Below are 18492 nucleotides of genomic sequence, written 5' to 3' on the forward strand. Positions count from 1 at the left end.
TGTGTTAGAATATGTGATCATTATCAAATCGGTGTTCACTACAGCTTTCACATTGATAAATCATCTATGAGACAATGTGTGTGAGTGACTGTGACTATCTCTCTTAGAATATGTAGTCAATGATATCACACAATAATAATTTTCAAATTGACCGTAGTACATAGATTTTATGCTCTTAGAGTGTATGTGTGTGTCTGTGAGATTGAATTTGATTCTCAAAACATGTTTTGATGAGTACAAACCCCCAAATTGAGCTAAGGTTAATTTGAAAACTCAAAACATGTTCCATTGAGTATTTAGGCACACAACCCTCCCTCCTCCCTTGAAATATGATTTTTAGCATTATGATTATCACTTTTAGGCATTATGATTATCACTTTTGGTGTCACAATTCAAATCAACCTAAGATCACTTTGGTCAACACTTTTTTTTGTGCAATCACGTTTGAAATCAACCGAAGGTCAACTTGTAATCTCTAAGCATTCTAATTTGTAATTCCTTAGAGTATGTGTGGGTGTGCATGATAAGAACCACACCTCAAATTGACCTAATGTTTATTTAGAAACTCAAAATACATTTTGATGATTTTTAAGGGCTCAAATCGATTTCATGCTCCAATCCATCAAATCAACCCAAGGTCGATTTGCTAAGGATTACTCCTTCATAATTTTAAGATAGTGATCTTCACTTTGAAATTGACCCAAGGTCGACGATTTACACTCTCTTATCATGTCTATGTGTGTCACATCTTCATGGACCATCTTAAATCGACCCAAGGCTGAATTGCAAGTTTCAAATAGAGTAGTCAACACTTTGGACTTTGCTATCACTTCTCAAATTGACCCAAGGTGGATTTGTAACATCTAGGCATTTGTGATTTGGAATGACTTAGACCGTGTCTAGGTGTACTTGATGAGCACCACAACTCAAGTTGTCCTAAGATCGATTTGGAAATTCAAAATATTTTATGATGAGTGTTGAGGCATACAACCGTCCCTCCCCCCTCACCATTTCTTGCTCTAATCCATCCATCAAGTCGATTGAATATTGATAATTATATCTTCATACTTTTAGAATAGCGATCTTCACTTTGAAATTAGTTCAAGGCTGATTTACATTCTCTTACAATGTCTATGTGTGGCACATCTTCATGCTTCTTAAATCAACCCAAGGTTGATTTGCAAGTATCAAATAGAGTGATCAACACTTTTTTCTCTATTATCACTTCTCAAACGACTCAAGCTCAATTTACAAGTTCTAGGCATTATCATTTGGAATGCCTTAGGCTATGTGTGGGAGTACTTGATGAGCACCACAACTCAAATCGACCTAAGATTGATTTGGAAAGTCAAAATATATTTTGATGAGTGTTGTGGCATCCCTCCCCCTCACCATTTCATGCTCTAATCCATCCATCAAATCGACCCAAGGTCGATTTATTGAGAATGACATCGTCATGATGTTAGAATAGTGATCTACACTTTGAAATTGACCAAAGATCGATGTGCATTCTCTTACAATGTCTGTGTGTGTCACATCTTCATGGTTCTTAAATTGAGCCAAGCTTTATTGGCAAGTTTCAAATAAAGTGGTCAAAACTTTTTCTATGCTATCACTGCGCAAATATCCAGGCATTGTCATTTGGAATGCCTTAGACTATGTGTGGGTGTACTTGATGAGCACCACAACGCAAATCGACTAAGGTCTATTTGGAAACTACAAATGTATTTTGATGAGTGTTGAGGCAAACAACCATCCCTCCCCCCTTTCCATTTAAAGCTCTAATGCATCCATCAAATCGACCCAAGGTTGATTTGCTGAGGATTACATCTTCATAATTTTAGAATAATGATCTTCACTTTGAAATCAACCCAAAGTTGACTTACACTCTCTTATAATTTTTGTGCGTGTCACATAGTTCTTAAATCAACCCAAGGTTGATTTACAATTTTCAAATATGGTGGCCAACACTTTTTTCTCTACTATCGTTTCTCAAAACAACCCGAGATTTATTTGCAAGGTCTAGGCATTGTGACTTGCAATGCCTTAGACTGTGTGTGGGTTTATATGATGAGAACCACAACTCAAATCGACTGAGAAGGGGGTGACTTGCAAGGTCTAGGCATTGTGACGGGTCACCTTACTGCTCACCCATGCTCTTGGTCTAGAAGAACGATGGATCGTGGCAGATGTGCATTGACTACACAGTCCTCAATAAGATTACCATCAAGAACAGATTCCCTATACCCAGGATAGATGATATTTTGGATAGGTTACAGGGTTCTGGAATGTTCATCTTCATTGATATGAAGAGTGATTATCACCAGATCAGAATTCAGCCGGAGGATGTTTACAAAACAGCATTTCTTACCACATTTGGTTTGTACGAGTTTCTTGTCATGCCATTTGGGTTAACCAATGCACCTGCCACCTTCAACAGAATGATGGACATGATTTTTAGAGAACACGGAGCCTTTGTTGGCACTTTCTTCGATGACATTATCGTGTTCTCTCAGGATGAGGCTGAACATAGGAAGCACCTGGCAATTGTTCTTCATGAGCTACGGAAGCATAAGCTGCTTGTCAATGCCAAGAAAAGTGATTTCTTCATGCATGAGATCCATTTTCTTGGGCACATTGTTTCCAAGGATGGAGTTAGGATGGACCCCGCCAAGGTCGAGGCCATCAAGAATTGGCCACACCTAAAGAACATCCATGAAGTACGTAGCTTTTTGGGCTTGTGCTCGTACTACAGGAGGTTCATTCAGTATTTCACAGAGATTGCATCTCCTTTACATGCATCTCAGAAGAAAGGGGTCACTTTCAGATGGGGTTCAAAAGAAATTGCAGCTTTTGACCTACTGAAGGAGAAACTATGCTGAGATCCTGTGATTATTTTGCCAGATCTTCGCAAACCCTTCGTTGTCCAAGCATATGCATGTGGGAACATCATAGGAGGGGTACTTATGCAGGGTGGAAGAGTCATGGCATATGAGAGTAGAGTGCTCTAGGATGATGAAATGAATTTTGGCATCTATGAGAAGGAGAGGTTGGCTGTATGACATGCTCTTTTGGCCTGGAAGCATTGTCTTTTGGGTGCTGACTTTCATGTTCAGACCGATCATCAATCACTGCAGTACTTTCTCACTCAAAGAAAGTTGTCTAAGAAGCATATGAGGTGCGCAAATTTTCTTTCTATGTTTCATTTTCAGATTGTGCATGTGCTTGGGACAAATAATGTTGTTGCAGATGCACTCTCATGAAAGCCCGCAGTGTCTATTAAGCCACAAGTTTCAACAGTGACCATTGCATATCATGATGAGCTTGATGCCATGAAGGATCAATATGCTCATGATGTTGATTTTTCATGTATTTATGATTAGTTGGTTGGTGGTCAGAGGCATGAGCACTATACTCTCAAAGACGGATTTCTAATGATGCATGGTATACTGTGTGTCACGAAACAGTTGAGGCCCAAAGTGTTGATAGAGAGTCATGCTCCACCCTATGCAGGACAGAAAGGCATTGATGCTACCATCAAAGCTGTGGAGCACTATTTCTTTTGGCCATCATTGAGGAAGGATGTTGAGGCATATGTCAGGACATGCATCACCTGCCAGAAGACGAAATATGACAGACAGAAGCACCATCGGGACATGATGGGATATGGACCATTATTTGCAGATTCAGCAAGCAGGCCCACTTTATTCCTGTAAGGAAGAAAATTACAGCAAACCAGATGGCGAGACTCTTTATGTCTCATGTGTTTATGCCTCAATCAATTGTCACTGATAGAGACCCGCGAATGACAAGTCTTTTCTGGAGAGGTATCTTTGAGAATATGGGTATCACGCTGAATTTCTCATCCTCTTTTCATCCTGAATTTGATGGGTAGTCCGAAGAAGCCAACTCCACTGCCCTTGATCTTCTCAAGTGTTATGTTTCAGCGGGACAAGTCTTTTATGGAGAAAAATCTTTGAGAATATGGGTACCACTCTGAATTTCTCATCCTCTTTTCATCTTGAATTTGATGGGCAGTCTAAAGAAGCCGACTCCACTACACTTGATCTTCTCAAGTGTTCTGTTTCGGATCAGCAATCGAAATGGGAGCAATTTCTGCTAGTTGTTGAGTTCGCTTACAACATGTACACTCATCCACAGGGAAAGCCCCCTTTGAAATTGTGGTAGGAGAACGGAAGATACCTCCCCATTCTACATACGAAAGAGAAGATTTTTGAAGTGGACAGATTTGTGGAGAGCTTGGATGTTGCTTACCAGAAGGTCAAAACAACCCTTTAGAAAAGTCAAGAGAAGCACAAATGTGTAGCAGATAAGCATTGCTGACAATTACTCTTCAAAAAGCACGACTCAAGAAAATGAAAGGCAAGACCAAAGTGTACACAAAGCTGAAGATGAGGTGTTATGGTCCTTTTCAGGTTTTTAAATGCATCTACTTTAGGAGGATCAGCAGCCCGAGGTTGAAGAGTTGGATGAAATCTTGTTTCCGGAACAGATTTTGGCACATATGGAAAGAAAGGTCAAAGGTAGAGTTTCCTGTTGCTACCTGGTGAAGTTCAGGAACTATCCTGCACTAGATGCGATGGAGGAGGGTGACCTGGCAGAGTCACCTCAGATTTTGCAGCTCTACCTGGAAGCATTTCAGCTTGAGCCCATTGCGGTGTACGCTCCTATAGGTTTAGCAGAGTAGGGTTCTGGAGCATTGCCTGGTACTCAAGAGGAGGTGCTACCTCCCCTTCACTTCTCATGTATCTGAAGATTGCTTGGGTGCACCGATTGTCTCACCCGAGATGCTGCTTGCTGACAGTCTTTCTGTCGTGGGGTCTCCATGATGGGTGTTCATGACACTCGACACAGAGGATACATTGATGTATGGATGGACTCTTCAGATCTCCTAGCCCATATTATCATTGCAGGTTGTATCTTACAGATGATATATACTCCAGTATGGGCTATTTACTTTACTTTCACTGTAATTTTTCAGCAGCAACCTGGGTAGTTTGTTGTTTTAAGAGGAGGGTATGTCACGGGGATGTGAAAAGTGATGTAAAGTATCTTTGTAACTCAATCCACACTTAACCCAAAGGTAACCATGGTTAAGTGTAGTAATGGTTTGGCCGTGAGGAACTGGCTAGAGGAAGTGCACGCTTCCTAGAAGTTCCTAGGGGCAAAGTCTATGTGCACCACTATGTCCTAGGGGCAAGGCAAAGGCTTTAAAAGAGGGGCCTAAAGGTTGGGCCCAAGGACAACTGTCATGGGGACGTTAAAAGTGATGTAAAGTATCTTTGTAACTCAACCTACGCTTAACTCGGGGTTAACCATGGTTAAGTGTTGTAATGGTTTGGCTGTGAGGGACTGGCTAGAGGAAGTGCACACTTCCTAGAAGTTCGTAGGGGCAAAGTCTAGGTGCACCACTAGGTCCTAGGGCAAGGCAAAGACTCTAAAAGAGTGGTCTAAAAGTTGGGCCAAGGACAACCAACGTTGTCCTTGGTACGGGGCAAATGGCAAGGAGATGCCATTTGTCATGCATGTGTATGCATGCCCTTCCCCCACCTTCCATCTCTCTCCCCTTACTCTCTCAAAGGTGCTGGGCGTTTTTTAGTTGTTCCCCACCTTCCATCTCTCTCCCCTTACTCTCTCAAAGGTGCTGGGCGTTTTTTAGTTGTTCTTGTGCGGTTTTCGAGCTGTTTTAAGTCTATTTTCAGCTATTTCAAGTCTATACCGTACGATTGTACAGAAATCCGTACAGACGAGTACAACTGCCTCTAGTAGGTGCCCAGGGTTGTCTTTTGCTATGCTGGACCTTCTGCACGTGTTTCTCGCTGCGTGGTGGCCTCTAGAGTCGTTCTTGACCAGTGCATGCTGCAGGAGGAACTTTCCCTGTTGCTTTTGGCATGCTCTCTAAGGAGGACACACACACAAATCTCGAGGTAGTCATTTCGGGGCACCCTCCGCTCTCTACCTTCATTTCTCTCTTATGCTGATTGCTAGAAGACACCTGTACCCTGCAGGGAGGAAGGAGCTTGCCCCTTTGCCATAGACAACGGGAATTGATTCTTGGTTCTGTTTTTCCTTGTTCTTTCTTGCTTTGCAGCTTTTTGCAGTGCATGCGTGTTGCTTGCTGTCCTTTCAGGACTCCTACACGTTATAGCAAGCACCCAGAGGCAAGTGTGTTCCTGTGGAAGGCCTAAGGACAGTGTGGATGCATGTAATAGCCTTGAGGTTGCCTTGAGCTCAGTTTACTAGTGGTATGGATGCCTAAATGCCTCGCAGTTGGGTCAGATCAGAAGTGGATGCTTGAGTATGCCTTGGAAGTTGGAATTCTAGTGGTGCACTTGGTTTAGATGCCTTGAATACAGGTAGAGGATTTGAAGAGAGGAACAATACAAGGTTGAACCCCTGTTGTAAAGCATTGCCATTCAGAAGCATTAAATAAATACCGTAAGGGGTGCCAAGGCATTTGGGGCTAGTGGGTGCACTGTGTACTATTTTCATTGAGCGAGGGCATTCTAGCCTCACCTTTGTTGTTGTTGAAGTTTGTTTCTAATAGTGCCAAGTGGTTGAAGTGACTGAAGCTTGCATTGTGGCTATTTATGAAGTTTATGATTGTGTAGAAGATCACTGTCTTTTTAGTTATCGAAGGCCGGTTTCAACAACCAACGTTGTCCTTGGTATGGGGGTTAGGAATTTAATGAGGGGGCAAATGGCAAGAAGGAGGTGCCATTTGTCATGCATGTGTATGCATGCCCTCCCCCCACCTTCCATCTCTCTCCTCTCACACTCCCAGAAGGGCTTGACGTCAAGCAGAAGCTCCTTGTGTGTTTTTCATTGCACTTTCGCTACTCCTCGTGTGCTATTGCTCTGGCTGGTCTCCCCCTCCTTTGGCACATTTTTTGAGGCAGTTTGACTGTAGGCACGCATCCCGAGAGGTTGTACGACCTGTGGCATGAATTTTGAGGCATTTTTCCTACTGCACAAATTGTTTGATGTGGGATTAGAGACTTTTTGTTGTTGTACGGATGGTGGGAGCAAGAGGATCGAGGCATCAGATCCCAAGATCGAGGCTTTGGGGCAGATCTGATTACTTGTTGACCTCTACAGCTCTTTCTCACTCACCCTCCGCTCTCTACCTTCATTCTCTCTCTCATCCTGATTGCTAGAAGCCACCTCACCTTGCAAGGAGCTTGGACAGAGGATAGGTGCGAGGAAGGAGCTCGCCCCTCTACCACAGACAACGGGAATTGGTTCCAAGTTATGTTTTTCCTTGTTCTAGGATCAGACCAGACTTGCTCCCATCAGCTCTTTGAAGATTGAACCTCTGGGCCCCTTTTATAGACTCGGACCCAATGCGGCAAAAATAGCGGAGACCCCTATCTAGTTTGTACCCTTGCCACTCAACCCGAGAATCAAGCCTGCCTAGCTCTAAGCCTACCAAGGGTACCTGAGCTAGTCTTGTGTACCCCAGTACACGTTAGATACCAATCCGTGCACATGACAATTACTGCTCACTCCCCCAGAGGAGAACTCATGCATGGAAGATGACAGACGACACAGACCCACAGCTCAGCCGCTCCCGCTCAGAATCAATGCTAGCTCCTTACCAGGATAGATCAGCTTCTGTATGTGTTCATGGGCTACTTTTTTCCTAAGACTCTTGAGTGGCCTATCAGCTTTACCAGCCCACCAATCTCATTGATAAACTAGCTAATACTTGCACTTGCACATCTCTGCCTCTCTCAAATTTGCCTTGATTTATTTTAGTTGCCTCGGTCCTTCCTCTGTATTGTCACTATCCAAGCTTTGCAGTTTTGCCTCTAAATCCAATCTCTTTTGCTCTATGGCTTCTGAATCTCTCTTTTTAATACCTTTAGGAAGAATTGAGGTCTATTAACAGCCCTGATCCACTTCTCACTGCTCGACGCCCTTCAATAGTCCCTGATTCTCTTGATCTTCAATTGCACATAGAGCAGCTGTAAAAGTAAAGGATTTGCTTTAAACTAGGATGTTCTTGACTGCCCTATCCAAAGTTACACCTGTCGGTAGATGATATGAGAAAGAGATAGATCTAAAGACTCTACAGTCCTCTTTAACTTTCCTGTCCTGCACCCTCTAGAGTATAAAACTTTTCTAATCTGGCTTTCTTGACGTTTTTCCCTATTTGATTATTGCAAAGCTAGTGTTTTCAGAGATATCCACCAACTCCACTAGGTCCTTTAGCCTCAGCCAGACATTCAACTCCCTCCCACTTAGGAACTTGCCCAAACTGTTCCATTTGTCTACTCAATATTAAACCATGTTAGTCATCCATCAGAATGGATGCAACCATCCCATAGGAGGGTCCTGTCTCTGATGGAGTTTGGAGCACAAGCAGAAAAATGGGAGCATGTAAACTTGGGATGCAAGAAATCTATCCCTATCCCATGTTTACCAAAAGCCTATTTGGCCCCGTCCATACAACCTGCAAGTTTCTTACTAATATATAGGGTAGCCCCGCTTACTTGCATCATGATCTGAAACAAACCACAATCTATTTTTATCCAGCAATTACTGCCCATGTAACTGACTTCCAGAATAAAAACCCATCTGACCCTGTCATAAGCCTTATCCAAGTCCAGGCCAAACAGCATGCACTTCTGCCCCGAGTTTAAGGCATAGTCAAGCGCAGTTCAGATATTATCAAAGATTTCCCTAGACTTAACAAACCCACTCTGTTCCCGATCAACCACTTGATTGCAAACATCCCGAATGTGCAGAGCCAATGACTTAGCCATTATTTTATACGAGGTGTTTAGCATGGAGATAGGTCTCCAATCCCCAACCTGCATTCTGTTTTGACGCTTTGGAAATAATTTCATTAACCCGACATTCACGTCAGGAGAGAGACACCCCCTTTCAGCTGAGGCATTAAGCATCTCGGTGAGGTCGTTGCCAATCACATCCCAAAAATAGAGATAGAATTCTGTGGTCCAAGCCATCGGGACCAGGAGCACGGTCTTTCTTCATCACCCTCAGAGCTTCCCATAACTCATCCTAAGGAAACGGTTTTGCCAGCATAAACCTTTGAGCATCCAAGACTCTATACTCTATCCCATTAAGAGCACAGTTCAGGGCATACCTCCAATCAGCATCCTGAATGGGCCGAGAACCCACAATGGCACTAAGCTGAGTTTTGAATACCTCTGCAATCTGCCAAAAATCAGTCACCACCTGACCTTGAGCATTCATGACCCTATCTCTGATGCTTTCGCTTGACAGACTCAAAAAAAACTTCGATGGGCAACCCCCAAGTTTGAGCCACAGCTGCCTGCTAAAGATCCTAGCTCGTTCTGTCTCCTCAATCTCCCTTTTGTGAATAGCCAGCTCCACTTCAGTGAGTAATGTAGCTGAGATCTGGTCCATCGGGTTAAAATGCAAAGCCTCTTTGCACCAATGCCAGCAGCTTACGTCTAGCATCTCTCTTGTTTCATCTCTGTCACTATAGCCCTTCCTTACACATGTATTCAATCTAAGGCATGGGTCCCCAACCTGCTCGCGGGTGCTGTTCCACGCTGATCTGTTTCTGCTACAAAAGTTAGCATCAATAAGACGTTTATTGAAGAACTTCAAAGGAACATCCAGGGAACAAGCAACCTGGATTGGAGTGCTAAATACCCAGACCGATGGGAGATGATCAGAGATACAGGTTTGAATCATGTATTCCCCTTTCATTGGGGGTGACCAACCCTCATCTGATATATACATACTGTCTATTCTCCCTGCCCAAAAATCATCTCCCTTCCTACGGTTCGACCAATAGAAAACTCTCAAATCCTCTGGATCTAAATCTGCACAATCAATCAGCCCACAACTCACACTCAATTTGGATTCACTCCCTACAAAATGGTGACCTGGATGTGACCTATCCGCTTCCGATTCTGTAAAATTCAAATCCCCCCTATGACCCAATGAGAACCCTACAGTAATACACTCAGCTCTCCCCAACACCTACATCTCTCTCCAGACTGGTTTGAAGCATAGACACATGTTATGTTGACGTCAAAACTATCAATAGACAGAGAGACATCACATATACCAACCTTCCTTGCTCCGGAATAACTTCTTGAACTATGGGACGACCTAACCAGGATTGACGACCCTCCACTTCCTCTCACAGGACAGTTAACGTACACATCAAACCCCTTCTTTTTACAGAGAAATCAGAAATTGTCAGAGTCTGCACATTTCAGTTCTAGTAAAACTACATCTGGTTTTTTCTTCCGCAGAAACAACCCCGCTGCTTAGCAGTGCCACAACACCCTCTCACTTCCATGAGAGCACTACCACTGATCTCCCAATATTATGCATCCTGGCTTGCGAGGGCTCTGTATGGATCTCATAAGAAATGAAACCCATTTTCTTTTCCATAGCCCAAACTCAGAGCCATGTCTTTTAGTCATTTGGATATCGAATGGGACTGAATAGTGTTAACCATTAGATTGAGAGGCACGAGAGGACTCTTTTTTGCTGTAACTTTTCATCTGCCAACCTTTTTCTATGGTTTGCATCTGGGAGGAATTCATCAGGGCAATCGTCTTCTTGCAACCAAGAAGGGGTTGCAACCGAGAAGGAGCTGCAACCAACTCTGGTAACTCTGGAGCAACTTTATCTGACCTTGGATTCACAAGGTGAGAAGAGGAGGTTCCATCTGTGACCGCTGTGGCCTGGGGAGCTGAAGATTGAGCTTTGTGGTTCAAGCATAGCACTCTCAAGACCCTCCTGCAGGATCCGGGCTTTACCCTGACGGCCTACCACCTTCCACGAACCCTCTTTGCCTTTGTTCAGACCTGATCTCTTTAGGAGCATCCTTACTAAGGCTCGTCGCAGTGCTTGCTTCCACTGTTTGCCTGACATTCATTCCAAAGTTCACCCTGGACTCCCCCTCCGCCACTTCATGTTTCTCAGTAGATGACTCCTTCACTCGCCAGTAGGGATTGTAGGAGGGTCTGGTTTCTCATCAGCAACCCGCTTCGTATTAGCTTCCCTTCTCGGACAAATCCTTGCAAAATGAGATGTAGCACGGCGAAATGGTCCAAAACGTCCTTGCTGCGCAACCACCACTCTATCAGAGAGGTCAAGATCCACAAAATCTGGTATTTCTTGGCTCCGATCCCAAAGGATCCAAGCCCTCCTGACATCAGAAGATTTCGGAGCCAGGGGCACAAGAAGAACCCTCCCCAAAGATGAAGCAATATACCCCACAGCCTCTCCCAAGACAGCCGGAAGCCCTGGGAATTCAAGCCATACTGGACACTTGTGATACAGGAACTCATCTATATTAAAGGAAGGGCTCCAAGGGAAAATGGGCGAAGAAGAAGGACCCACCAAACGCCTCATTTCTCAGCTCTTCCGACACAAACCTGACAACGAAAAACCCTTACCAACGAATCTAGCAGTAAAACCAGACGCCGGAATGTCTTATTCATAGGCTAAAAGCTCCTCCAGCTCCAAAAGCGAAGGGATTCGTCCCGTGAAGAAGTCTCATTGTTCCGGTTTAACCACATCAAACTAGATCTTTTAGCTTACAGAGTGCCTCTTTCCCACCTCGAACCACGCATCCTGGCTACTTCACGGGCTCTTCGCAGACCCTACACATGCAGGAGCTTACGGGCTTCCTGCCTCTCAACCTTCTACCCAAAGCTTGAGCCATCCTTCTCAGAGGCAACACTTCCTTCTGGGCGAGGTTCCTCACACACACTCCCTGGGGCCTTTTCAGATGTCCTTTCCAAGGCTCCTTCAGCAGTACCTTCACCCTTCTATTCAATCATCAGATTCTCCTCTGTGTCAGAACCACTAAGCTCATCCCACCTAGGGCGTTTCCCACGCCCCGATGCACTCTCAGAAGAAACTCACATGCACAGGCTCACACGCCCTGATGAACTCTCAGCCTTTGCAGTTGACCACCTGATCGGCCTCCCTCATGTATATTTAGCAACTTTATCTACCATTTTCAAAAGTTGTGTGGGGCATGCACCACATCTAATGACTGTGTCTCTAACCCTGAATTGTCGGCCTACTCCTAAAGCACATCAAAGGGAATAGGAGAAACTTGAAGAGGGTTTTCCTCATCTACTTCGCTTACTGTGATTGTTAAACCTTGGTCGCCCACATTGGCATCCACATTCTCCTCATGAATCTCTGGAGCCACCAAATCTCTCATGAGAGCTGAAATATCTGTGGCAACGGAAGCTCTGAGGGAAATGCCCAGGGGAGGCACTTCCCAGCCAGCAAATGCCCACCACGGGCATTTCCCGAGTGTCGAGGCGCCAAGGTAGGCCTCCGATTGGTCGAGGTGGGTGTTGTGACCGACACGTGTCAAATTTTCCGGCCAATTTTTACAGTAGGGTATTCGAGGTAGTATTCTGCATGGGAATTAGCTTTGATCCACCTTCCTTTTCTCTTAATCATACTTTGCATAAAGCCTCAAATATAAACGCATATGCCCACCAAGTGAGAAGTCGAAATTCCCCCTCTAAAAACTGAAAGCAGGGCAATGTAGTTTTCGCATGGAAAAAACTCAGAAAAGCTTTCACATTCGAACACAGAACATAGTTGGCACATTGATATGCTCAAAGTATGTAGCAAACATAGAGCGTGAGAAGATCTGCTTCTTCCAAGGGGTTTGCACAAAATCAACTTTTGAAATTGTCCAACTCGAGCAAGATTGCATGTTTAAAAACTACAAATTTCGGATCAGAAGCAGTTTGAAAAGAGAGAGTTTGATGCGTAAATTAAAGAGAAAGCAGTGTTTTACAAATATTCATCATTTTTGTATATTCATTTTCTCAGAATACACTGAACCATACAAGCGCAATTCAGAACAAGTCTGGATACTCAATTTCTACTCTTTCGTTACTCTTCTTTCGATCGAGGTATGCTTTGGGGGGCTGCAATTCTTCGTCAAAGCTAATACAGCTACTTCTCCTCCTATCCTTCTTCCTCGGGAGAAGTTTGCTTTTAGTTTGCTTTCCGCAGGCTGCATGCTGTTCAAACCTTCCTAATCTCTTGTTCAGAGCAACGATTGCCTTGTTCTGTAGTCGATTATGAACATACAGTTTCGTGACAAGCATTTTCAGGTACTTACAATCCTCAGAAAGCTGCCCCAGAAGTTCTCTATCAGACAATTGATGGCCTTCCTCTTGCACCAGAGGTATCGAATTTTCTGAAACAGGGCCATGCCCAACCTTAGCGGCTGAAGCTCCACACGACACGGGAATGTCACTACTTCTCGCTTGAGATAAGTCAGGTTCGTCTTCACCCTCCAGGCGCCTGGTAAAAGCTCCTTCCTCAGTATCAGCATGAGAACTAGCGTTCAAATCAGCACCCGCTTGCACTGAAGAGATCACCAATCCCTCTGCACATGCAACTTCCCTTGCCATCCTTCTGTGCTTGTTAAAGTTGTCTTCCTCAGTCGCTTTCTGTCGGACACTTGCAGTGCCAATTGTTACGTCATCTGCACTCCCAATTCCCACAGCGGACAGTTCTAAGTCGCTCTTCAAAGCAGGTAGAACACCCAGCTTTGTATGTCCCTCATTAGCGTCAAGGTCAGGTGAAACACACGGATTTGTATGTCCCTCGTTAGCGTCAAGTTCAACCACCTCTGGATCTCCGACATCTGCGGCGCGCGTCTCACCAATTTCAGAGAAGAACGTGCTTGCCGCGTCCGAACTCATGAAAATAGGGTCAATGGCAGCCCTGAAAGATGAGTCTTCCGTCCTTTTCACACCAGCAGAAGCTTCGTTACTTTCCTCGCCTGGCTGTGGTTCCGTCTCCTGCAACACAGCGTCAATAGCGTCTTCGTTCCTTTTCACATTAGCAGAAGCTTCGTTACTTTCCTCGCCTGGCTGTGGTTCCGTCTCCTGCAACACAGCGTCAATAGCGTCTTCGCTTCTTTTCACATCAGCAGAAGCTTCGTCACTTTCTTGGCCTGGCTGTGGTTCCGTCTCCTGCAACATAGCGTCGATAGCGTCTTGAAGTTGAATCGCCTTTCTAGTGGCTTCCTTTCTACGATTTCGAACTTCAGGAATCGCACCCTGCAGTTGTCAAGCGCACCAAACGTCAGGCCCTGCATTCATAGGGAAGCAATTTTCTAGAAGAACTTCATAAGAGAAAGGAAATTCTCTGGGCGAGGCACATACATCTACGGCGTCCAGCTTGAGGAGGAGGGCCATTATGCTCTCAGAAAACCTGAGCCGCTCCTTTGCGCTTTCCCGGACGGTGCTGCGGAAATCCGGCCGCTGCATCTCGGACTGGAGGTGGTCTAACTGGCGGAGGATGGTAGCGATGGAACGCAGGTGAAGGAGGGGCTGATGGAGGCGGACGGAGAAGCCACGGAAGAGAGATTGGATTTTGGAAGCTGCAAGGGAGGGGGGAGGGGAAGGGCGGGGCGGAGGGGAGTCGGAGACGGGGATAGAGACGACGGAGCGAGGGCGATGGCGAGGAGAGAGGAAGGAGGGATGGGAGAGGAAGAAAGGGGAAGAGGAAGGAAGCATGGCGATGGAGGGTGAAGAGATAGACGGCTATGGCGATTGAAGAAGATGAAGATGAAGATTGCTATAGCGATTGAAGCAGAAAAATGGCTATGGCGATTGAAGAAGAAAAATGGCTATGGCGAGAAGAAGCAATCAACGAAGACGGGTTTATATTTAACTTTATAACTTATTTGTTAATAACCTTCTAGAACCTTCTTCGTCTAGAGCCTTCTTCTAGAACCTTCGTCCTTTTTCTTGTCCCCGAACCTTCTCCAAGTTTCTTTTCGCCACTCCACTAGACTCGCCCTCCCCCATGGAACCAAGCGCACCGCCCCACTCCGCATTTCGAATGAGAGCCTGTTAGGCATCTCACCTGTCCCCACTTCGCAGACTTAAATGGCCAAGGTGACCCACCCGTGACCATACAGAGCCAAAGGATTTTCCTTGGATCCTTTCGGCCTCCGTTGTCCCGGGTGCCACTTTCCTTCAATGGAGAGCCTGCAGCCTTGGGTAAGGCATTGACTCAATCCCTTCTCACTAGGTGGATCCCATCCCCGGATGCTTCTTCTCTACTCGAGTCCAATGCCTCTTGTGTATGTCCCCTTGTTCTAGTAAAACGGAAATCCCACAACATGGGAAATTGCACTTTCATCCCTGCATGGAAACATGTCCTGAATATAACAGGTCTCCCCTAGGCAACCCAAATTCATACTCTGTCTTCCTCTCAATTTCCCACCATGGGGGCATCACCCACTTCTCATTCTGCACCACCACCACAAGTTGGCACTGGCTACTACCCGAAATTCATGGAGCGGTTCCCGATTTCTCATTTTACATGGGGCCTTTCATTCCTAATGCTCCCACATTTCATGGTTGGAGGAAATGATCCATCGGGGACCCCTGCTCTATCGGTCTCCATGGGGACCGTCTCTTAGTGGACGTCCCCATGCACCGGCAAAGCACAATGGATATTCCTATCCCCATGCACAAGCCAACCACACTTCTCTGATAATCTAGGGACATGATCTAGAGCGATGGAGATCTATCCCGTTTCAAGATCTTCAAGGGGCGACGGGAAGCATGGGGGACAAAGGCACCCCCTAGGAACCCCATTTCTCGAATGCATTCCATATTTAACCGGTCACTAGACCATCACGATAGCCCCTCCACATCTAGTGTAGCTAGTGAACATTCCACATGGATTGGGAATCACCAATCCAACTCCTGGACCCCCTCGTGAAGGTGGGAGATGTTGACCTTCCATGGGGACTCTCACTAATCATCCTGCATTGATAGGAATGACTTTGCTAAGTGGCAGGTAAATGGAGAATCTACCACGTCAAGTTGGGCTTTCGAGGGCATGTGCTCTCTCTCTCTCTCTCTCTCTCTCTCTCTCTCTCTCTCTCTCTCTCTCTCTCTCTCTCTCTGTGCACGCGCGCACATGTGTGCGTGCGCAGAGAGAGAGAGAGAGTGTGTGTGTCTATGCACGTGCACGCATGTGTGCGTGCGTAGAGAGAGTGTCTACGCACATGTATGCGTGTGTGTGTGTGTGGAGAGAGAGAGCTGTGCGCACGCACGCACATGTGTGCGTGCGTAGAGAGAGAGAGTGTGTGTGTGTCTGCGCACATGCGCGCATGTGTGCGTGCGCAGAGAGTGTCTACGCACGTGCATGCATGTGTGCGTGTGGAGAGAGAGAGAGAGAGAGAGAGAGAGAGAGAGAGAGAGAGAGAGAGATGTAAAAGTTATTAGCATTGCCCCCTTAGAGGGAGTGCTATAGTGGACCATCCAAACTCCTTTTGTGAATCTCCACTTGTGATTAAATAAATATTAAGTTGTATGCGCCATTTATGGAGATCATCCTATAAAAATTTCCTTTTAATAGCCAACACCCTTTAAAATTTTATTTTCTTTCCTTTTTTACATCCAAAAGTGCTTGCTTTACCACTATACTAGGAGGGAATGCCCATGCACACTTGTGCACTCTTGTTTATATTATATTTATATTGATATATTGACCCAATCATTGCCTCTTTTGGGCAGTTTTGCCCTTCAAATAAAGGAGATTTTTAGCAAGAGGCCATGCTATAGTGGAGAATGAGATTCTCCTTTTTGAAGTTCTAAGTGTAATTGATTGAAAAAAGTTAGTTGAGTTGGACTTTTAAAACTTTGAGATCATCCTAAAATAAAGGACATTTTTTAGCAACAGGCCATGCTATAGTGGAGAATGAGATTCTCCTTTTTGAAGTTCTAAGTGTAATTGTTTGAAAAAAGTTAGTTGAGTTGGACTTTTCAAACTTTGAGATCATCCTATAAAGCTTTAACCTACTGACTAAAACTACCTTCTTCCATTCTAAAAAATCATTTGCTTTCTTCTTTGCATCTAAACTAGGAGACATTGCCCACATGCACTTGCACACTGTTTCTTTTTTTGAAAATTGAAACCACATTGAGTATGTTCTTCTTTAAAAAATAATGACCCATGGTCTATGACTATCTCCATGGATACACCAAACTTTGTGCAAAATCTTTCAAAAATGAAACCACACATAGTTTTACCATCACAACCATTGATTTAGATCATTTGGCAAAGTATTATGTGGCAACAAGGTAGTAGTTCCTCTTGTAAGTTGTCACAAGTATTGGACACCCTTTTTATCAAAGAATTGAAAAGAATCATAGGACTCATGATAATGGCACATCACATCTTAAACACCTTCACATTGATTAGCACCTTGTTGACCAAAACACCATGGATCATCAACTATTCTAACATACTATGGATCCTTTATAGTGATTGAGGAACTTACAATGTACGAATTTTATTTGCCTTCCTAGTGGGTAGTGGTTAAACATTTCCTTGACACAACATAAAGACTCATAAGGCACTGCAAATACACATTTCTTAGGATTTAGAGAGAAATGCAATTCACAACAATGATGCAAACACTTCCTCAGATATTCTAGATGAGAGCATTTGGTGCTATGTGAAAAAAGTCATCCAAGAATGCCTCCATGAAATTCCTCATGTAATCTTGAAATGCTGCATAATAACAACCTGTTGGAATGTAAATGGATCTTGAAAGGCATGAACTTATAAGCATAAGTACCCCATTTAGTGGCAAAACTATTTTTTAACTGATCATGCGAATGTATACTAACCTAGTTATATATCCACTAACCCCATCCATAAAAGAATATAACTCCTTTCCAACCACTTTATCCAACACTGTATCTCTAAATGCAAATGGAAAATAATCTTCCTTAGTGGTAGCATAAAGCTTAGGATAGTCAAGATAGACTCTAAGATCATCACTCTTTCTGGTACAATGACTATTGGCGACAACCCCAATCCAGGATAAACAAAACTAGCATCTAATAATTCTATGCTAACATAACTCTGCAAAAATTTTCCTTTAGATCCTTATATGACCAAGCTGGCACATCCTTAACTCCATAAGTATTGGAACAAATTCATCCCTTTCTCATACACTCAGCCAAAGCTCCTAAGTTGACCATTCTTTGCTCTACCTTAGTTCCCAAACTAGTTGCTTACACTGGTGCAGTAGTCCTCCTCCAAAGGATCATGCATCAAACATCCATAGCATATGCCCCCTTTTCAACTTAATCTATTTCGTCTACCATGTGTTCTAGTAAGAAGGGTGGGTACCCTTTAACACCTATAGCCATTTCCTTACTTTCCTTAGCCAACACTTCCAAGTCCTTTCTAGGCTCGAGTCTTTATCGACATCACCTCACTAGTTATTATGCAAGAAGAGAACCTCTCCCCATCCTCACCAGTCTTTTACATACAACAAACTATAGGCAAAGCTTTTAATAGCCTCTATAGCAACATCCATAGTAGTAGGTTTGTGCATTTCCACCAATAATCTCAAACCCATGGGTAACCCACAAGCCTACTTACTTTTAATTCACCACATAGCTCCTCTATAGATGAAAGATCAAAACC

General features: G+C 44.3%; 1 protein-coding gene across 1 annotated transcript; it reads right to left on the reverse strand.

Annotated features, from left to right (window-relative positions):
• Positions 1 to 12757: 12757 nt before the first annotated feature.
• Positions 12758 to 14637, reverse strand: LOC147897786 (uncharacterized). Its single transcript, XM_087379945.1, has 2 exons — positions 14193 to 14637; positions 12758 to 14087 (listed from the first exon to the last, which is right to left on the reverse strand). Exons 1-2 carry the CDS (start codon positions 14544 to 14546, stop codon positions 12870 to 12872), a joined length of 1572 nt encoding a protein of 523 aa, XP_087236071.1. The 5' UTR covers positions 14547 to 14637; the 3' UTR covers positions 12758 to 12869.
• Between the last annotated feature and the right edge of the window lie 3855 nt (positions 14638 to 18492).

Source organism: Dipteris shenzhenensis, chromosome 10 (genome assembly GCF_047967505.1).
Source record: "Dipteris shenzhenensis isolate YYH24624 ecotype China chromosome 10, Dip_SZ_1.0, whole genome shotgun sequence".
Lineage (NCBI taxonomy): Eukaryota > Viridiplantae > Streptophyta > Polypodiopsida > Gleicheniales > Dipteridaceae > Dipteris > Dipteris shenzhenensis.

Excerpts from the sequence above, each read along its gene's own strand:
- LOC147897786 (XM_087379945.1), bottom strand. The coding sequence starts at position 14,546 with ATGCTTCCTTCCTCTTCCCCTTTCTTCCTCTCCCATCCCTCCTTCCTC. Across the intron at positions 14,088-14,192 it reads TCAAGCTGGACGCCGTAGAT|GGTGCGATTCCTGAAGTTCG; the intron begins GTATGTGCCTCG and ends TGACAACTGCAG.